We start from the raw sequence: 21,275 nt of genomic DNA, 5'->3' as shown, positions 1-21,275 counted from the left end.
AAAGAGATAGGAGCCTCATTCTTCCACGGGGTGAATCCTCTTCTAGGTTACAGTAGAGCTAATTATACTCTCTTTACAAGCCCCTTCTAAAGACCCTCACTAACTCATGCATTAATAATCTCACATATGAATTATGAATGTTATGACATTGTTTAGCATGCTACACTTAAGCATGAGCACTGCTTTCTTGTACCTTCTCCATCTGAGTTGTGTTGATGCACTTTGTGTCCACGTCCACATCCTCCACTGAGACCACAGACTCTGTTTAATCTCCACAGAAGGCGCCGACCATAGAGCAGGGAGCAGGTCAACATGTCCAGTGCCAAGAGTCAACCACAAGGGTACAAAGAAAATAGAACTGGGCTCTGGAATGTTGTTTGGGATCCTGAACTAATCATCCCACATCCCACACCCAACCTGAGTGGCTGCCATCAAATTGTCACAGCCATGTTCCAACATATAGTCAGTGGAGACTGTGGCTTTGCGACACAGCACTCATGTAAACAGAGATGATAAATGTATATCAATATATAAATTGGTAAAATTGCTATCCAATACACATTGGTTCCTCTTCCCCCACTGTGCATCATAATAAGGAGGGAAGGGTTTTTTTGCTGTTAGCCATATTAGCATTTTCATCATAGGATCTAATGGAAAACTGTTAGCACTTTAGCCTCCAGTGCATTTCGCTGGTCTTTGATTGAAACTGCAAGAGTAATTCAAACAAACATCATATACCAGCTTAAGTAATCGTGATTTCACTCCTGTGTTGTTTCAGAGTGTAAGAGACGACAAACACATGTTTCTTGCATGGTTTCATCTAATTTTTACAGGGTACATAATGTGATCCCATTTTCCTGTACTCTGAGATAGCAACAGATTTTTTGCAGGATAATATTTTATTGCATCAGTGTCTAAATGATTTCTCTGTTTTGGCTTAATGTTTAATAAAGTAGTTATTTTTGTCTGAAAACCTGAGCTAATCAGTGAGTGATGTTTCCAGGGGTTATTTTTCTCTTAAAAATAAAAGTGCTATAAAGAATTCTTTGAGCGATGCCATTAAAGAACCACTTATGATTGCATAAATAGTCATGTTTGTTAAAGATGTGAAAAAATTTGTAAAGGTAAAAATTTGTAAACCTTTAATTTAACCAGGAAAGTCATTAAGAGCATATTCTTATTTACAAAGGCACCCTGGCAAGCAGCAAAGGCTATTTGAAGAAATTTTAGTTATTAACAAAAATAGTCCTTTATGGAACAAAAAGTGGTTCTTTTACAACATCGCTCAAAAAAAAAACCTTTGTAGCACCTTTATTTTTAAGAGTGTAGGGTATAAAATAAAGGTTTCTGCACTCACATATAATGTATTGTGTGTCAGATCATAAAATCAATTTATATTGGGCAATAAGCTACACGTCTCCCGTTCAAAGTAGGGCACTGTTGAGGTGTATTAGCCTTAGTTTTATGATCTGTGAAGTGCACATGTAGGGAGTATTGTGCTATATGGGACACAGCCCAAGATTCTCTTGGATGGAAAAGGGCTCTATTTACAAATGTGACATGGACAGATGTGTCAAGTTAATTTTAAAGTGTAACTGAAGACTGAATGCTTTGAAAGAATCAATAAAGAAGTGTAAATATCCCAGTTTTTGTTTGTGTTTATGTGTAAGAAGTAAGTCCTCAAAATGGCAGCTACTGTAAACAATGACATCATGCAAAAGGCAAGGAAATCTTGCATGTTTCAAGGAGACACATCAGAGTGTTTTGAAGCATCAGAGGTTATCAAGGTGGCTTGATTTGTTCAGACCAGGTTTCCCCCTGAAAGACAGGTGGGGTCCAAGTATAAGCCCCCAACACACGAGCGTTTGGCTGATCTACAGAGCGATCATTCAGAGAGCAACAGCTACAGACATTGGAAGTTCATGGATTTGAAATGATCTGGAGCTGTTGTCTTTCTATCTCTCTCTCTCTATATAATGTAAACCCTAATGAACAGGGACCTATGTTCTGCATGAGCCTTGTACAGTACGTGATGTGCGCTGTATCCTGTGGAGTTGCTAATTGCCAAGTTGACGTGGTGAATATTTCATCTCGTCCTCGTTCTCAAATCTCGTTCAACGTTCATTTGAAGAACAAAGTGAATAAAACATCAGCATGGCCGCTGCCCTGGCGCTAGCTTAGCGCTCGCCGCTTATCTGTGCTGACTGGAGCAGATTCTGTGCAAAGAAAAAAAGCTACTGCTGGACTAGCAACCCCTGAAGTAAAGCAACAGGGTCTTGCTCCGTTTGAACATAGATTACTAAGCTACAATGCGTGCTAACCAGTATATACACAATTATGATGTAGTTACTATGTAATTATAACAAAAACATCATACAACAAAGTGACTAACAGTTGTTACAATGATTTTAATGTCAGAGGACAAACCTTGGTTACGTCTTTGTCAGCCGTTTAGTTGAATTTGATGCGTTTTCCAAACAACAGCATTTGTCATTTGACATTCAGCAGAGCATGCTAGTTAGCATTTAGCTCCGGTTTCAGATGGGTAGCATTTGTTTACAGTGATTTGGGTAGTGCTGCTTCAGCACTGAAGTAACTTCTGCAACATGTAAAGTTGACTGGTGCCAGCCCACCTTAAATGTTGCTGCAGTTGTATTCTTGTGCTTAAGCATTTCATTTGATGCTTCAGTTCCACATTAAATGTGCAGTAGCCTGGCACCAGTCAACATGAATTGGTGCAGCAGTTCTGGCATTCAGAATATAACACATGTAATATTTAAAGTGGAATGAAACTCCAGAATATAACTGGTGAACCGTTTTAATGTGGACTGGCACTAAAACAAAACATTCCATCATTTAATGTAGAATGGAATAATCAAAATAACAAGGACGTTTAAGCATCAGATTGTAACTGCTGCACTATATAAAGTAAAAGAGTGTTGCACATTAAAGTGGAAAAGAACATCCAAACCAAAAGTTGTGTCAGACTGTAACTGTAATTAATTAGGTGGTCTGGTGCCAGAATGATTCTGCCGTACCATTTAAGGTAGTATGGAACAATCAGTTGAAGAAATGTAAGTGTCAGAATGGAACTGCTGCTCCATCTAAGTTGGACTAGTGCCAGAATGCTGAACATTTATTACAGAAGACCATCTTTAAATAGGATGTTATAGTGCCACAGCGTAACTGTTGTAGCATTTAAAGTGGAAGGGAAACTTCAAATAAGTATCTGTCAGAATGGAAACGGCACAGCATTTAAGGTGGAATGGAAGATGTGAGTAGGAAGCTTACATTAGCCATGGATGACCAGTGTGTTGGTGTGCTTATTTTCATAGTCCTAGGTCTTGATTGTAAAATATGAGGCAGTTGTTTTGTCAGGGGGTTTTAGTCGATTATCTTTGTCTTACAGAGACGCTTATGGACAGCAAGTGGGCCTCAACCGAGCTGGCCTGGACCACATATCCGGAGAGTGGGGTGAGTAGACCTATGTATCTTGTCTTAAAGCCACATTTGCACTCACAAGGGCCTCTGAAACAACAAAACAAATGAAAATATCATCATCCTGATGAATGGTTTCCTTCCCGACCCAGCTTCCATATCTGAAAACGTTAAGTTTTTACACCTCCTCCCATCCCTTCTGTACTCGGCACATTATTTTACCCCTCTGACCAGTAAGGAAATTAACCACAGAGAATTCTGACCTTAAGCTTGACAGACCACCCTCCCCACACCCGCGGCAGCTCTGCTCCTGTAGTAAGGATTCGTCTCTGGAATGTACAAGCGGACTTAGTCAATGGAAACGAAGGGGTTGCCACGGCAACTATCTTAAGTAGCCCCCCCCACCCCACCAATTCCCCTCTCTTTCTCTCTCCCGCTCTGTCTCTTGCTCGATGTCTGGCATCTCCAGAGCCATACATCATCATAAGTAATGCGCTCCGCCGCAACCCGAGATAAACACATGCTTCCACCTCGCACCGAGCAGCCTCTTAATTGTGTCGTGCGAAGTTCTTCGACCCAAATGTCACCTTGGAAAACACATCGTACTCAGCCACACTGCGGACAGTGACGTGGCCGAGGCCTGTCCTGTCCAACTTGGAGCTTTTTAATTTCTAGAGGACCTGTGTAGTACACTATAAATATATATATATATATATATATATATATATATATATATATATATATATATATATATATATATAGTAGTTACACTATAATTGCACATGTTATACATCCTCTTCTTCAGAAGGAGAGGTAAATATTCGTATTATTTAATAATAAGTCTGTGTGCAATAAAAGAACATTATATAAGCATATATTATTTAAAACAAATCTGCAATTTAAGTAATAACATATTAGTTACATAATTACAAATACAAATCCTTTTTTTTCTATTTTGCACAGTTTGAGTGAGAAGCTTTTAACATGGATGTTAAAAAAATATGGTTTATCCCACCAAACAAGACTCTTGCCAAAAACAATGAATCCGGTCATAATATTTCATCTAACTTTCTGTTTACAAACACAGTGAGAAATCGTTCCCGTTCTGTTATTATTCTTGAGCGCTAACTGGGACAACTAAGGGTTAAAGATGAAGATGAATTCTCTGTAGAGGGGTGGGGGGGGGGGGGCATGTACTAATCTGCGACAACATGAAGGGCTTGATAAAAGTGGGAAGATTAAAGACGTTGTACAGGACGTAAAGGAAGCGCTTGGTAGAACAAGGGTGATTAGCGTTTTTTAAATTAGCGAGTGACCCAGATCTCGAACCCAGATCTTTCTTGAAATGAGGAGGGGGGGGGGGGGCTCAACCATTAAGTGCTAATAATCCAGCGGTTGGCAGCTTTCAGCTTTCCTCTCAATTGACTGACAATCCTGCAAGTGCAGGCAAAAGTTTGGGTGCACCCCCCACACCCCGACCCCTCCCCCAGCAGCATCAGAAATACCTACCCGCTTCTCAGCCTGAGCCATCCCAGGCCTGGAGTCCATAAGAGCATTAGCCCTCTACCCTGTCTCAATCCAGTGTAATAGAAAAGAAGTCCTGTTCAGGGTGTGTTCTTGCCTTGCCGCTAGTGATTCAAAATAGGTTTTGGACCCAACACACCCTGAAGAGAATGGAGTAGTTGTGGAAGATGCGTGAATGAATAAATTGCTGGGTAACTTGATTATGTACGTCATATTTATTTGACTGCAACTCATATTTTCCACAGTGGGAGGAGGTCAGTGGCTACGACGACTCAATGAACCCGATCCGAACATACCAGGTATGCAACGTCTTGGAGCCTAATCAGAACAACTGGCTGAGGACGGACTTCATCCCGCGGCGGGGTGTACTCCGGGTTTATGTGGAGCTAAAGTTCTCTGTTCGGGACTGTGCCAGCATTCCCAACATTCCCGGCTCCTGCAAGGAAACCTTCAACCTCTTCTACTATGAGTCGGACGGGGACACGGCCACAGACACCAGCCCACCCTGGAGGGAGAACCCTTACATTAAGGTAGGTCTGGTAGGGTGGGTTATTGTACTTTTTTGGTAGAAGCTGTTGTGCAAAGAGCTGCAGGCAAGTTTGACATTGACGTTTGACTTCCCCGTGTTCTCTTAGTTGTCTTGCTTGGTGTTCATGCAAGAGCGGTCAATCAAACCTCATGCTGCCAGATGGAGGAAGCATGTTACCACACAAAGAGTAACCAGTGTACAACCTGTTACAGAGTAACCATGGCTTAAAGTTTAAGGGGCAGACTTGGCCTAAAGTTTAGAGAAATGGTATTGGGACTGCAAGATTGGCAATTCAACTCCCTGTACCGGTAGAATAAATGGGAATGAGGGAATGAAGGAACAACATTGTCTCTTCCCTCAACATCCTTGGCGGAGGTGCTATCCCAAGTGCATACCTTGCTCAAGGTTCCCCAAAGAGGTTTGAGCAAGACACCTAACCCCCAGTTGCTCCCCATGTGCCGAGATCGCTACCTGGTGGATGTGTGTATTCACTGTCAAAGATGGATCAAGTGCAGAGTCCAAATTTCATTTTTATTTTGTCTTTTTCTTTGTCAAATTCATTTATTTTTTTGGCTCTTTATGTAAACTCAGTGTGACTAGGTCTTAGCCCCGGTTATTCCTGATGTTATAAGTTATAAGAAATGTTTCAGCTTGGAAATTGCATCAGACATGCAATCACGATTGACCTATGCCCACTGAAGTTGTTCAAGCATTGGTCAGATCAGTCAGTGTTCCCTTGCATCTGTGAAACTCATCATCCTGCAGTCAGCTATTTTCCCTGAAGCTATTCCTGTCGAACCACTGTAGATCTTCTCCTAACCCTGAGGCATCTTGTCCCGTTTTGACTGCAGGTGGACACCATCGCTCCAGATGAAAGCTTTTCTCTTCTGGAATCTGGGATTGTGAACACCAAAGTCCGGAGCTTTGGGCCACTCTCCAAAGCCGGTTTTTATTTGGCCTTCCAGGACCTGGGCGCTTGCATGTCGCTCATATCGGCACGGGTCTTCTTCAAGAAGTGCTCCACCACCATCGCCAGCTTCGCCGTGTTCCCGGAGACAGCCACTGGAGCCGAGGCCACGTCGCTGGTCATCGCCGCAGGGGCCTGCGTTCCCAATGCCCTGGAGGTGTCCGTCCCGCTCAAGCTCTACTGCAACGGGGACGGCGAGTGGATGGTTCCCGTGGGCTCCTGCACCTGCATGCCAGGCTTTGAGCCGGCCAAGAAAGACACCCAATGTCAGGGTAAGCGGCGGGATTTATCCCCCTTAAGCGGCTTTTTTTTCCCAGCCGGAGCCTTTTCAGAGCTCCTCTCTGGCAGATGTCACAAAACTAAAAAGAGGAGATGCCAAGGGCGAACGCGCCACCCTTTAAAAGTTTGGTGACAGGGTTTTAATAGATGTGCCAAAGTTTGAGGGATTTTGTGACACGACGTAAGAATTTGACACCGTAAGGAAAAAGACATCCAAGCCCGTGCACTGTATGTAGCTGGCTGATGTCAACCCCCAATAACTTCAGGCTATTAAACCACCTCAAGGTGAAAAAAACATTCACTATATATGTTTACAACAGTTTCCTCTGGGGACCGCAATAGAGCAGTTATGATTCTCAGTGCTGCAGTAACACTGACGTGGTGGTGGTGTGTTAATATGTGCTGTGCTGTGCTGGTAACCTGACCAATGAAGAACAGGTGAAAGGTGCAATCCAGGTATGCAGCGCAACAGGCGGACTACAGTTTGTAACTGTAGAACTACAAAGTCAGCTGAGTGTAGAAACAAGCGGGTCCTTTTATATTTTTTAGTGCTTTGGAGATGCAAGTTGTGGACGTGTTGTGGTCGACAGCGTTGATAATTCAGAGGTGGGAAAGAGGGTCTTTTATCGGATTGCTCATGATAGGAAAGGATGAGGATTAAACCTGAGGAAAGTGAAAAGCGATTGGTCTGTGACTTTGTTAGTCTCAAGCCCTCTGGAACTCAACAGAGGGGTTAGCTAGGAATTAGCGCTTAGTCGTGAATGAGAATAACGGGGGGATTTTTACAAGCTCTTTACACTGAGAAGAATGCGAGGGTCTCTTAACTGGAGCTGCAGCCCTACCCCCAAACTCTCTCTCTCTCTCTCTCTCTCTCTCTCTCTATCTGTCTTTTCTCCTGACAGAGAGAGAGAGAAGAAGAGGAGGATCAGAAATGGGCGGAGGGCTGCGGTTAGCATGCGAGAACAAAGCTAGCCGCTCCTGACAGATCTGATAGGGTCCTAGAAGAGCGATAGAGCGGAGATGGATGGTGCTGCAGAAAAGAGGAGGGAGAGAGAGAGAGCGAGAGAGAGTGGGGGGGATCCACAGATAGTGGGGGGTGCACAGAGGGACAAACAAACAAAGAAAGACAAAGAGAGGGTCCGGGAGGGAGGGAGGCGACAGAGGAATGTGGGAATTACAGAAGATAGGTGGTGGTCAACAGTTTGAGCACATCTGCCTGTCCACCCCTGTGTTGTGCAAAAGTCAGAGGCACACACACACATACACAAATTTATATAATTATAATCCTAATTATAATTTAAATATTAAAATATATCATTCAGCTCTTCTGTACAAACAAGTGCTTTTCATACATAACCTGAACAGGCCCTGCCCCTCATTATGACATCATACTCATTAAAGGCTCGTTAGCGTAATGTGTGTCCCTCGTTAATGTGTCTGGGCCAATCAGGAGTGCTGTAGCTGTGGCTCTTAATAGCTCTATTTGGCGCTCTGCCCAGTTAAAAGTTGTAGACATCTGCTCGACATGAGCTGGTCCCTCATGTGGAATGGCTTTTGACAAGACGTAGGACCACTGCTGTGAGGATTTGATAGCATTCAGACACGGACATATTCAGCTACTGGATAAAGACACCGACTTTAAGCAGTAATTATTTTAAAAAGTGGGCATGTCCGAAAGCAACGAAAGGTGGAGTCTGTGGACGGATGTATAAGTGTCCTGAGAGACGAGCTTCATTTGTCTCCATGTGGACGCTGAAGGTTAAGAGCGTGCGTTAAAGAACTGATAAACGACTCCCAGAGGGGGACGGCACTTGGCCGTGGGACGAGGAGCTGGTGGGATGGAGGGAGGGTGGTGGGATGTGGGGTGGAGGACTCTAATTTCCTTTATCACCTTTCGGGCTGTAATCCTCCAGCAAACACACACACCAGGGACCAGACGGGCTGTCTCTCTCTCTCTCTCTCTCTCTCTCTCTCTCTCTCTCTCCTCCGTCTTCTTCTTTGCACTCTTTCAATCTCTCCTCTTATGCTCCTTTTCTCCTATTTTTTTCTCTTGCACTCTTTCTTTCTCTCCCTCTGTTATTTCCCTCTAATTCTTTTTCTCCTCTTTTCTTCCCTCTCTCTCACTCCCTGTCTCTCTCACCCTCTCCCTCTCACTCCCTTCTCTTTCTCACCTACCATCTCTCACTCTCCCTCTTTATCTCCAAACTCTCACTCCCTTTCTATCTCTCTCTCTCTCTCTCTCTCTCTCTCTCTCTCTCTCTCTCTCTCTCTCTCTCTCTCTCCCTCTCCTGACTGTCTCGTCCACCCTCTCTCTATCTGAATGCGGAACGGAAGGCGTGTTAAGGGGCCACTCGCTCTGATTTTCCACTTTCTTATTATCCTCACTCCCTCGCTTTCAGGGGGAAGTAATGTATCTCATGCGTGGAATACTGAAGCCGTCCGAGTAGTTGAGGTGTAACTCGGCCACTGCAGTGTGGACCGCGGGAGTGACAGCAGCTCTTCAGCTGTTCCCACACACACTGATCAGCCAGAACATTATAACCACCCCTTTGTGCCTACACTCACTGTCCATTTTCCATTGTTCTACAATTACAGGCTGTAGGCCATCTGTTGCTCTGCATACTTTGTTGTCGGATTGTGTGGATGCGGATAAAGCCCCCAAAGCACCATTCTCTGAAAATATAATATTCCTAATATGTTTTGCCCACTCTTTCCAGCCTGTACCCCCGGGTCCTTCAAGTCCAAGCAGGGTGAGGGCTACTGCATGCCATGTCCACCTCACAGCATCGCCACGTCCAATGGGGCCAGCGTCTGTCCGTGCCAGAGTGGCTACTACCGCGCCGACAGTGATTCTCCTGACTCCGCCTGCACCAGTAAGCACAGGGGGTTCCTTATTTTCCTAAGTCCTTGGGCAAGACTCCTAAGATTGTATTTGTCCACATCTGTAAGACGATTAACAATTGTGTGTCACTGAAATGAGTATATCATGCTGTTTGCGTGAGTATGTGAGTAAATGTGTGTGTGTGTGTGTGAGAGAGAGAGAGATTGAGAGTGTACGAGCATACGAATGTGTGATTGATATATATATATATATATGGGACTTGATTTAAAAAAATAATCGAATTAATTAGAAGCTTTGTAATTAATCGAAATTAATCACATTTTAATCACATTTCAATATTTAGCATGAGAAATATTGACTTAAGTTTGGTTGATAAATGAATCAAAGCTTAAATTCAAAATCTTGTTTATTTTCCCACCAGTCTACTACCAGTGAGTTGGTCAATTTGTCTGACGTGGACTTTAACATTTTGTTTCTGAATGTGAACCACGACATGTGGTCGAGTGTTGACTGACACTGTTTGAATTACAGTGATCCCTCGCTATTTCGCGGTTCATCTTTCGCGGATTCGCTACGTTCAAGGGGGCTTTTTTATTATTATTTTCATGTATTAGACTAGGCCTGTAGGTGACAAAATATATCATTTACAAGTATTTCTTACGTACAGTACATGTATTGTTCATGTCCACATCCGAGTGAAATTTACTGACGCTAAATCACAGCTTAGGAATGACTCTATTAAAGAAACTGGTGGGATATCACATGTAGTTCCAGCTGAAAAACATTATAGAATGACTGTTTAATGCCAATGGTGGGTTGTTAACAGCATATGGAGGATTTTAAAAGTCCGAATACTCGTTAAATAAATTAAAAAATATATATCTTTCCTCTACGTCGCTGAAATTCGTTTTTCGCGGGTGGTCTTGGAACGCATCCCCCACGAAAAACGAGGGATCACTGTAGTGTTAACATCACTGACCTGCGCGCTAGCCCCAACATGTTTTGTGCTGAGGTGGTAACGAACGGTGGAAGTGCTCCTGTGATAAGCAAACTCCTTCCTGCATAAAGTACAAATAACAACATTTTTGTTTGTACTTCCATCTGGAAGTTTCTTGTATTTAAATTTCCCATCCACCAGCGTAGTCTCTGTCATCTCCATCCTGTTCATCACATTGTGCGTCGTTATAATCTGTAATCTGCCTGGAACTCATGCACTGAGAAACGTTTCACGGTTCAAAGTGCGATTAAAATGCGTTACATTTTTTATTTCGTTATTTTACCCGTAATTAATTAATCGAAATGAACGCGTTAAAGTCCCACCCCTAATATATATATATATATATATATACTATTTATTATTATAAACTGGTGTGTCAAAACTGAACAATGCCCGCTTGTGGAATGTTTTGTTAAATGTGAGTGAGCGAGTATGTAACTGAATATATATATATATATATATATATATATATATATTTTTTTTTTTTTTTAAACTTTGGCTGTTTGGTCCCAGCCTACTGACACCTGATTGGCCGAAGTGAAATAATGATGTCACACATTCTACAAGATCATTTTTAAAGAAGGCATCCAGGCCCCATAGCTGTGGTTCATCATTTCCCAGGCCTTAATTCCACTGAAGTTGTAAGTATAAGCTGCTTGTTTGATCGTATTCCCACACGTAGTGACCACAAACAGAAATCAAAGCTGTGTGACTCTTCAAAGTAGCCATCGTTTGCCTTGATGCAGCTCTTTGCTCACTGCTGGCCTTCTCTCAAGCAGCTTCATGAGGGTCCACTTGGGATGCTTTTACCACTGACTTGGAAGAACACACACACACACACACAAACACACACACACACACACACACACACACACACACACACACACACACTGAGACCTTGTTGCAGAGGCCTGTCAGAAATAGCGTCATTTCATTTAAAATGTTGATGCTATAAATACATTTATACATAGGCTGCCTTAGTAAAAAAGCACGGGATAAAACAATTCTGATTCTGCTCCACTTTTGACGTCAAGTTCAGAGGCTTTAGAATTGCCCCGCCCCCTTGTCTGAGTCTGTTCAATCACAGCACTGGGCCCGTTTATGTGAGAGCGCAAAGACAACACAACAGCAAAACAGACACAACAAGCAGCTAATTAACATTTAAAGGAACAGCCTGGCCGTTTAGAACAGGGTTGTTTACACAGAGGGAGAACGCGGCTGTGGGGTCTGATCCTTGTGGTATTTTGACCAACGCGACACACATATGTTTAGTTAATTGATGGATAGAATATGCCCCATTTAAGGTCATATTGTTAACATAATAGAGTGGTATTGTTCCCACTGTACTCTTTACCTTATAGTGTATATATATTAGAAGCTTTTTATATTAGACTTCAGTTTGGAATATCTTTAAGAGCCTGAATAGGCTTCTCTCTCTCTCTCTCTCTCTCTCTCTCTCTCTCTCTCTCTCTCTGTGTGTGTGTGTGTGGCATCACAGGTTGATGGCAGTGTTTTCCAGCACCAGTCAGGTGTACACAGGCCTTCTGTGTATTTCTGTCCAGCTCAATATGTTTAATTTGCTCGATGGCACAGAATAAAGAAACGATAAAGGTCATCTTCATTGCCATTATCAAAGCAGATCACACAAGCACGTGTAGAGGAAGGTTCATCACAAGCACTTAGCCTGGGGGACGCCCCAGAGTGTGTGTGTGTGTGTGTGTGTGTATGTGTGTGTGTGTGTGTGTGATCACAACATGGATTATTTAAAACAGAGCTGCAACAATATGGGAATGCCTTTGCGCCACCATCCCTACTTTAAAAGAACAATTAAAGTTAATGCCATTTGATTGTGGGGAATTGCTGTTCCATGCTTTGTTTACATTCAGAAGCTCATTGTTTTTTAAGGTGGAATGGTATGTTTGAGGGAAAGAAACAACAGATCTACTAGAAAAATCAATATTACCCACCTATGGAGCAGGGTTTGTGAGGTGCGGCATGATTCTCCGGAACATTAGCAGCTGTGTTCAGACATTGTACTAGGGGCTGGCAGGAAAAAAAGTCTGGATAAAGTCCGGGACCAATGTTACAGACATTTGTGTTCACACACACAGCTCCTCCAGATAAAGTCCAGACAATTTCAAGTTTACTGTGCATTTGTGATACAGGATTTAGAGAGCACAGTTCGCCTCACTTACTGGGTGTAAATTGTGCTAGATAGTGTGTCAGCTGTAGTGACAGATCTGGGCTGTTTGCATTCTCCTCTAACACGTTAAGCTCTTCAGTGGTGTTGCGTTAGAGGCCATTTAAAAAGAAGCCATGGAATGGCCTCAGGTTTCTTGGAGAAAGTACATTCCCCACTCTCTAATGGGTGGAACTGGACAAGGCTTTAAATTAGGGAGAATATTTGGGCAAAACTCTCTGGGTATAAAACAGAAGGTAAAAATCAATATGAAAACCCAAGAAGAATGACGTACCTCAGGATTTTTTTTCAAACTGCTGCCAGCCAAGTGACACTGAAGCTTAAAACACTTGGAGGAGAGCGCTAGCTGTTACTTCAGCGAACAGATGCCAATCTTTTCATTGGCAAGGGTTAGGAGTCAATCTAGCTACTGATCTACAGACCAAAGCAGCAAACCGTGTCTAAGCAGATCGACTACGTTCAGACTTAAAATGTGTGAACCAGGTTGTTTTGGTTTTTCACATGAACTCACACACATACGTAATACCCTGCGTAAATATGAAGTAGATTAATTACAGTGATTCCCTGCGCAGTCGGCTTGTTCCCAGTGCGTTCCGCACACGGCTGCGTGCTTAATACCATCGACGGGAGAAAACAAGATTTATTTTCTTTCCAGTAATCAAGCCCAAAGCTAGGAATCCACCAGGGGCTTGTTTTGTTCTCCAACTGTGGCCTCTGCTTTTAATTACTTTGCATTATGAGTCGGAGCAAGATTCATTGGTCTGAAATCCGACCTGACAAACAAGGGCCATGTCCAATCACACGCTCCTGGAGCAAATACACGCAGGCGATTAGCTAATTGAATCAATGAGGGCCGCCGAAATGACTCGGAATAAACACCCACTTTTCCGTTCACCCCTTTGGGGGATTAGATTTGATCCCGAGCAGTTTAGCACTTGGCAGTCGGATCATACACACACCTCTTGCTGGGTTTTTGGAGTGTGTGTGTGTGTGTGTGGGCTCCAGGGTACACTGGGACATTTGTATGCCACAACACAATGAACTGTTGTTGAATTGTGATCTAGTGTAATGGCATTGGATCATGTATAATGTGGCTATAGGATTTCTAGTTTCTAGTGCCCTCCTCCAAGCATGCTGCGCTCTGAAGTGTGTTAGCAGTAGTTTAAAAGGAAGCCGTCCTTCTCTTCGTGTCTCCCCCCCAGCTTGGTAGCACAGTGTGATTGGGGGAGTCCTAGCTAATGGGCGGGAAATTAAATTAAATTTGTCAATGACCACTTAACCTGATGCCCTTTGGTCTGAGGTCATTGTGTCCGAAGCTGACAGCCTGCCTCTTTGTCCGTGGCTGTTCTGCCTGATGACCAAAGAGCTTAGACAGTGTTTTTCCTGGAGACCTGAAACTGTTTAGTCTGATGCCTGACACCTGACACTGTGGTCAGAGATTTTTCCGAAAGACGCACTGTAAGCTTTTTTTTTTCTACAGGCATCTGAGCAGATGTAAGAGCTGTGCGATACGATCAAAAATGTTATCATGATACATTTTTCTATATTTATATTGTGTCTTTATCGTGATGTCAAATTTTGTAAAACTGTTACCATTTTTAAAGGACATTCTTCTAAAAAAAGCAGATGGAATATATCGTTCATTACTATACAATATTTATATTTTTATTATCAAAACATAATGTACATGCACATAAATGCAAATTATACAAATACACAATGAGGAACTTTACTGGAACTATGTGTATCATTTTGATTAGCATCCTCAGATAATGAAATAATCACAATTTTCCTACCATAAAAAAAAGTAATCTGTCATCTACGTCTGTGCTACCTGTTATGCCGTTCCCACCTAAAGTGTTTAAAGAAGTCCAAAGAATAACAAGAAACATGATCAATTAAAAAGATAAAAAATAAAGACTCATTACCCATTACAAAGTTCTGAACTGTAAAGGTATTACACTTAAAACAGTAGATGCCTGGCAACAGTTTGGGAAACACTTGCTGCAATAAATATCTAGAATCCTTAATGACAAGCAAAGCAAAACAAACTCACAAGCAGAGAAAACAACTTTGTGCAAGTGAAATAAACACACCTCAACTGAGGAAATGATATTTGGCCAGTTTCTACCTTTAGGTTCTCCCTGGGGTCACTGTACCTGATCACACAGCACACCATCAGGCGAAGACAGTCTTACTGTAAATCTGAGACAAAATACTCCCCTAAAACTGTGAGAACAGGATGCTATAACATGTTCAATTCATATACACAAGCACTGGAATTAAACATATTACTTTTGTTTCTGAGTATATCATCACTGTCCGATAAAAAACATGTATCTCCTAAAACAGTAACTTTACAGGAGAAGGAAAAAACCTTCTTGACTTATAATAAACAGTCAAAGTAAAAAACGTTTATTTTCTAAGTAATTTTGAAGCATTTCTATTGGTCAATTCATCATGAAATTCTCACACAATGTGAAGGATAGCTACTGTTTTCAAATGATGTAGTAAACTTAATATCTATAAAAACCAAGATACGTGTTTTTAATTGGACAACGGCAGTATTTGTCTGATTGTGTGCTGTATGATTTCCATGAGCGGTGCCAACGGGGAATTTAAACAAAACAATTTTTAACCTTTATTGCCCAAAGCTTACCATTATCAAGTAAAAGATTTATCACCAAACAAATCAAGATTGGTTTTATCGCTCAGCACTAACTCGTACAAACAAAATATCTGCCCACCATTTTGTAATGTTGTGTTGGTATGCAACATAACCGTGTAATAACCTGCTGTTAACCCTCTCTTGAACTTTCCATTCAGCAATTCCGTCAGCCCCACTGAACGTCATCTCCAGCGTGAACGAAACCTCAGTATCTCTGGAGTGGGCGGAGCCTCGGGAGTCGGGTGGGCGAACCGATGTGGTCTATAATGTGGTGTGTAAGAAGTGCCAGCACAGCGGTGGTTTCTGTGTGCGCTGTGACGATAACGTGGACGTGTCTCCGCGAAGACTGGGTCTGGCCGACAGACAAGCGGCCGTCAGGAACCTGCAGGCTCACACTCGCTACAGCTTCGAGATCCAGGCGGTCAACGGAGTGTCTCCCAAGAGTCCCTCGGCTCCTCGCTTCACCACGGTCAACATCACCACCAACCAAGCAGGTGAGGGTTGGCTCCGTCTGTGTGGAGTGGACATTTCTTAAATTGCTTTTTTAGCAAGGACAAAAACAAACTGATTTCAAATCATGGGTGTTTTACACTTGTCCACATCCAGTTTTACTGTGGTGAGAGCACAGTGTATGTGTTTCAGGTTATGGTTTTCTTGCCGGACAGAAGTCTCACCAACTCCCCTCAGCTGCAGTGGCGTCCAAACCCAGGCTAACTGGGCTAGCACCAGTGTTTTTTTTTTCCACTGAGGTTCTTGCTACCGCTATCGCACAGTTTCTTACGTGCACTGTTGCCATGGTGATGCCACTGTCAGTGTTTTGTACTTTGACCCACACTTTGATCATCGTAGAAAGTTTTTTTTGGAGCTTTTTAACATTAAATATGTATTGAATATAATACTGGGGTGAATTATTTAAAAAAAATTTAAGCTTTACTTAATTTAACCACACGGGCCATTAAAACAAAAAAAAAATTAAATTTAAATTTACCATAGTGGCCTGACAAGTGTCAAAGTACAGAAGAAAAAGAAAGAGAAGAAATACAATTACAAATACATACCAGATATTTCAGGATATTTATTTATTTATATAACTACTGGACAAAATATCTAGATGTGGTCCTTAAAAGCAGTGAGAGAAATAAAAGTGTCCAGTTTTAGTGTTTCCAGCAGCTTGTTCTGTGGCATATCTTCAAGTTTAACATACATTAATCTTAAAAATGCACGGACAGTCGTTTAACTCTAATTGTCGGTGAAAGCTGGCATCGTGCCTGAGTTTTCCACAACTGCTTGAGTCTTGCTCATATTTTTCAAATTTTATCACAGTTAATCTGTAAATATTGACAGACACAGACAAAGTCAGGCTGCTATGACAGTTGTTGGCTGTGTGCACTTTTCCTAGGCTCCGGGGTAAACATGTCTTACTTTACTGACACCATTTTTCAGTAAATGATTTAGATTTTTTGTTACCCACTATACTGGACCACTGATTATATCCTCGTCCAACGGTTTCTCTCTTAACCCCTCAGCTCCTTCAGCCGTACCCACCGTGCTCCTGATGCAAGCCACAGCCAGCACCCTGAGCCTGTCCTGGCTGCCACCCGAGCGTCCCAACGGAGTGATCCTGGATTACGAGATCAAGTACCAGGAGCAGGTAAGAAACATCCTGATTCAGAACTGGAGCTCCATCCGGAAAATCCTTGACACAGGGCCACAGCGGTCTCTGCCAGGACGGGTTTAGGCTGGACTCAGCTCAAAGTGGCCCCGGCTTCCCTTCAAGCCCGGGACAATGGGCGAACAGATGGCCCTTGGTCACAAGTGAACGCTTAACGCTGAAAGTGGCGGATAATTCCGCTGGAGGCTTCGGGTAGAGTCACGCTCTTTATTCCAAAGCTCTTTTCTCGCCAGAGTGTTTTCACACGGTTGTTTGGGCCATTAGTTTGAATTAGACCCTTGCTTTTATTGAAGAAACACAGTTCTCCAGATAACCTGCTGTAGTCGAGCTAACGCTAACAGCATCACTGTTTACAGTCTGTGAGATTCCATTAGCTACAGTTACAAACGTTATTTAGAGACTAAAAAAAATGTGGCCATTTTTTTACACTTTTGTAAAGCTACAAAAAAAGACTGTATTTATTTATTTAGTACATTTTATACTGCAATTTTTGCCAAATTTTCACCCAATAATTTGTCTCCAATTCCACTCGTTAGCTGTTAGCTGAACTCCCCATCACACACGACACCAGCCCTTTTGTTTGGGCATTTGTTTGTTTGTGTTTTTATTCTCAACTGCTCCATAATTTCTGTCAATTCAAATTCCACTCAATGCTAACACAAAATCGCAGCTTAAATCACTTGGAGAAGAGTACTAACTTCCAAAACTCCTCACATTAGCTAGATTTGCTCCTAGATTTGGGTGATGAGGGTGTATATAAGTAGCTTTTGAGCAATGCATTTCTGTAGCCAAGCCACCTCAACTTGTATGTTTGTGTGTTACAGGGGGAGTCCTTCTCTCACACGGTCACTGCTCAGTCCAGCTCGGCCAGAGTTGAGGGCTTAAAGGCGGATAAAGTTTACACCATCCAGGTCCGAGCCCGCACCGTGGCCGGCTACGGCACGTACAGTAAACAGTTGGAATTCAGCACCAGCCTGCAGGGTACGCTAATAACTTTCATTAATAGTTATTATTATTAAAACTAATGTATCTTAAACATGGTCCATAATTTAAGATATGTGGTTAAGGTATTAGTTTGGTACTGGGGTTGGTGATTTCAGATGATCCCGAGCGCTCAATGCAGGACCAACTGCCCCTCATCATTGGCTCGGCTTTGGCTGGATTCGTGGTCATCATTGCTATGGTGGTCATAGCTGTGGTCTGTCTCAGGTGAGCACTATTTGCTGGACAAATGCAAAACTAAAGCTAACCCTGCTTTATAGTCTGGCACATTGGCAAAACACTTTGAATTATGAATGCACTGAAATATTTACTGAATTATTCACTGTAAAACTGCATCTCACAACATGAAGGAGTCAAGGGACCTGTTGATACTGAACATGAATCAAAAGTGAATATAACTATGTCTCAGCCATCGGAGGCCAGGAGTATAAGAGCCTGACTGGCGTTGCTCGCTGAGTGTGTAAGATGGCTCTTCCTCTTATCACCTTAGGCCTCTGTTAGCCGGCATGGCATATCTGGGCCGATAGTGTTTTACCTCAAGTGTACTGAACTGCTCAGCAATGTTGTGTTAGTAACATCTCGGAAGCAAGGGGTAGTTGGCTGCACATTCTCAGAAGAAGCTTTGTGTGTGATTTGGGAGTACTAGCTTGTCGGGGAGAAGTGGCAATGGCTAAGTAAGAGTGAAAACTTATAAGAATAAAATAAGCACAGAACATATAAAATTGAAATCGATTTAAATATGTGGTTGCTAAAGCGTAGTGGACTCTATTAAGTCCACACAGTGGATCAAGGTTGAGTTCTCTGCAACCATACCACACTCTACCAATAAAGGTAACAGGAGCATCACAGAGTGTGATCAGCGGCCGATAGCAGACGCAGGAAAAGCCTTTTAAATGTCACCAGTTTGACTTCGCCACTCTTGAGTGGAGAGTGCAGTGTGTTATTGTGTCTCTTCTAGACCATCTTCCCTTCCCTGTTATTCCCAGAGCCCCCCTCCCCTTCAGCCCTTTTCTCTTTTCTCATTCATGCGTTCCATTTGGCCATCCAAGTGTGTGTGTGTGTGTACCAGCAATATATCAAATTTGTGGGGACCTGTTTACACACAGTGTGGGGACCTGTCTTCCTAGTGAAGACCACAAGCTGGTCCCAACTATGTAATTTATTGCATTAATGGTGAACATATGTTTTAAGGTTACGGTTAGGGTTTATAGGTTAAGGTTAGGGTTAAGCCAGTAGTGGAATATCTCCATAAAATGAATGGAAGTCAATGTAATATCCCTGCAGTTATCAAATACATGATTGTGTGTGTGTGTGTGTGTATTTTTATTTAATTGTGAAGGCCAGATGTCCTCACAAGAATGGGAGTGTCTCACATTTTTTGCCATTGTAATGACATTTTGGTGGTCCATTTTCTATAGATTTTTGACAAAATATAACACTTTAATTTAACTTTACCATACTTTAAAAACTCAAAGGTGGAATATCATTTACTTTGGTTACTGAAATTAAGGTTAGGTTTGTTAATTAGCTATTAAATATAATCTTTATATTAAAGAAGGTCCTCACAAATATAGCAGAACCAACGTGTGTGTGAGAAAGAGAGAGAGGCGTCATTCTTCGCCGCCGTCCATTTCAATTGGAGATGAGATGCTAATTAGCAGCAGGCGTCATTGTCAGTTTGGGTCGGGAGACAAAAGCAGGGAGGGAGCCTGGACAGTGAATTGCAAAAGCCCCCTCCCCACGCAGTCCCCTTCCAAAAAAGCTCTACTTATGCAGAGTTAGCGAAACAAAAGGAGACTAATGAGATGACTTGGCCTTTAAAGGCGCCATTCAACATTAGTCGCTACATGACACTAGCGTCAGGGCCGAGAGGACTGGACGTGTATATTGGGTCTGACCGTCTGACCCAGGATGCGTGGGCATTTTGTCTGGCTCTGTGGTATGTAACCTGTGTTGAGCTCAGTTGAACCATGCTAACAACACGATTATGGGCTGGTGAACAAAGTGAGAAAGTGCTAAGGGAGAATAATTAGCAGCGTGCTCTGGCATTTACATCTCTTGTGTGCTGCACAGTTCCACCAGGTACACTCTACTCTTACAGGGTCCTACTGACTTTAGCTGTGACTTGGAGACATGAGGCTAACGTTACTAACAGACATTAGGCAATAGTCACTAGAATAAAATCATAAATAGAGGCTCAAAATGTCTCTGAACAAGGTCTCAAACCTGCTTTAGAGATAATGTATTCACCCCATTTTCCACAAGGGAACACAGATCTGGGTCTTAATAAAACGTGTGTGACCTGCTTTAGGCAAAAACACCACATGGATGCAACAAATGTTGATTGCGTGAAACAGCGAATTCTGCCTGGACACGTTTTGTATAAAATGGTGGCCTGTTGCTTTCAGCTACACTATGAACAAATTTCAAGCATTAAAAGGGACATGCTATGACAAAAGCACTTGTTTAGTGCATGTGCACATTAATGTGTGTATCTGGCACCCACCAACACACACACTGTGAAACAAGACCACCCAGTCAGTGTTCTGTGTGCTGCCTAATCAGAAAACATGGGATAAATTGAGTCATTCTGATTCTGCTCCACTTTTGACATTAAGTTCAGAGACTTTAGAATTGCCCCGCCCTCTCATCTGTGTCTGTCCAATCAAATTGCTGAACCTGCGTTTATGTGAGAGCAAAAAGACAAGGTTAAAAGCAGCAAAACAGACACAAGTACTGAGTAAAAACAGAGAAAACGAGAATGGAAAATAGAGAAAAACGAGCAAAAACGGCTAAAATCCAGAGCTTCTGCTCCTTGCTCCTCACTGCTGTGCGCTCAAGGTTGGGGTGAACAGTGAGAAGTTTGTTATCATTTAAAGAAACAGGCGCTGAAATTAGCCGTTCTGAACAGGCCTGTTTAGAGGGAGAAAGCTGCTGTGGAGTTTTGACCAAAGCAAGTCACAGATGTTATATTAAAACTCAGAACTGAGTACTGTCACCTTTAAGCAAACTAAAGACTGCAGTGAACAGAGAATGTGCTCAGTCTGTGTATCTGTGGTTTTAGGAGGCAGCGCACAGGCTCGGAGCTGGAGTACACTGAGAAACTGCAGCAGTACGGTGAGTTTTCAGAGTAACAGGCCATAAAATATGGATATGT

General features: G+C 42.6%; 1 protein-coding gene across 1 annotated transcript in view; it reads left to right on the top strand.

The window, feature by feature from the left end:
• ephb3a (eph receptor B3a) overlaps positions 1-21,275 on the top strand; it is a 40,860-nt gene that overhangs the window by 4,952 nt on the left and 14,633 nt on the right. The window contains exons 2-10 of the mRNA XM_066680557.1: positions 3,410-3,474; positions 5,208-5,492; positions 6,343-6,730; positions 9,455-9,610; positions 15,603-15,938; positions 16,971-17,095; positions 17,941-18,097; positions 18,217-18,325; positions 21,183-21,235. Of these exons, the coding sequence (XP_066536654.1) occupies positions 3,410-3,474; positions 5,208-5,492; positions 6,343-6,730; positions 9,455-9,610; positions 15,603-15,938; positions 16,971-17,095; positions 17,941-18,097; positions 18,217-18,325; positions 21,183-21,235 (1,674 nt within the window). The remainder of the gene's footprint in view (positions 1-3,409; positions 3,475-5,207; positions 5,493-6,342; positions 6,731-9,454; positions 9,611-15,602; positions 15,939-16,970; positions 17,096-17,940; positions 18,098-18,216; positions 18,326-21,182; positions 21,236-21,275) is intronic.

Source organism: Hoplias malabaricus, chromosome 9, assembly GCF_029633855.1.
Source record: "Hoplias malabaricus isolate fHopMal1 chromosome 9, fHopMal1.hap1, whole genome shotgun sequence".
NCBI classification, from domain to species: domain Eukaryota; kingdom Metazoa; phylum Chordata; class Actinopteri; order Characiformes; family Erythrinidae; genus Hoplias; species Hoplias malabaricus.
The sequence above is the reverse complement of the archived record's forward strand: the minus strand, read 5'-3'. Positions and strand labels throughout refer to the sequence as shown.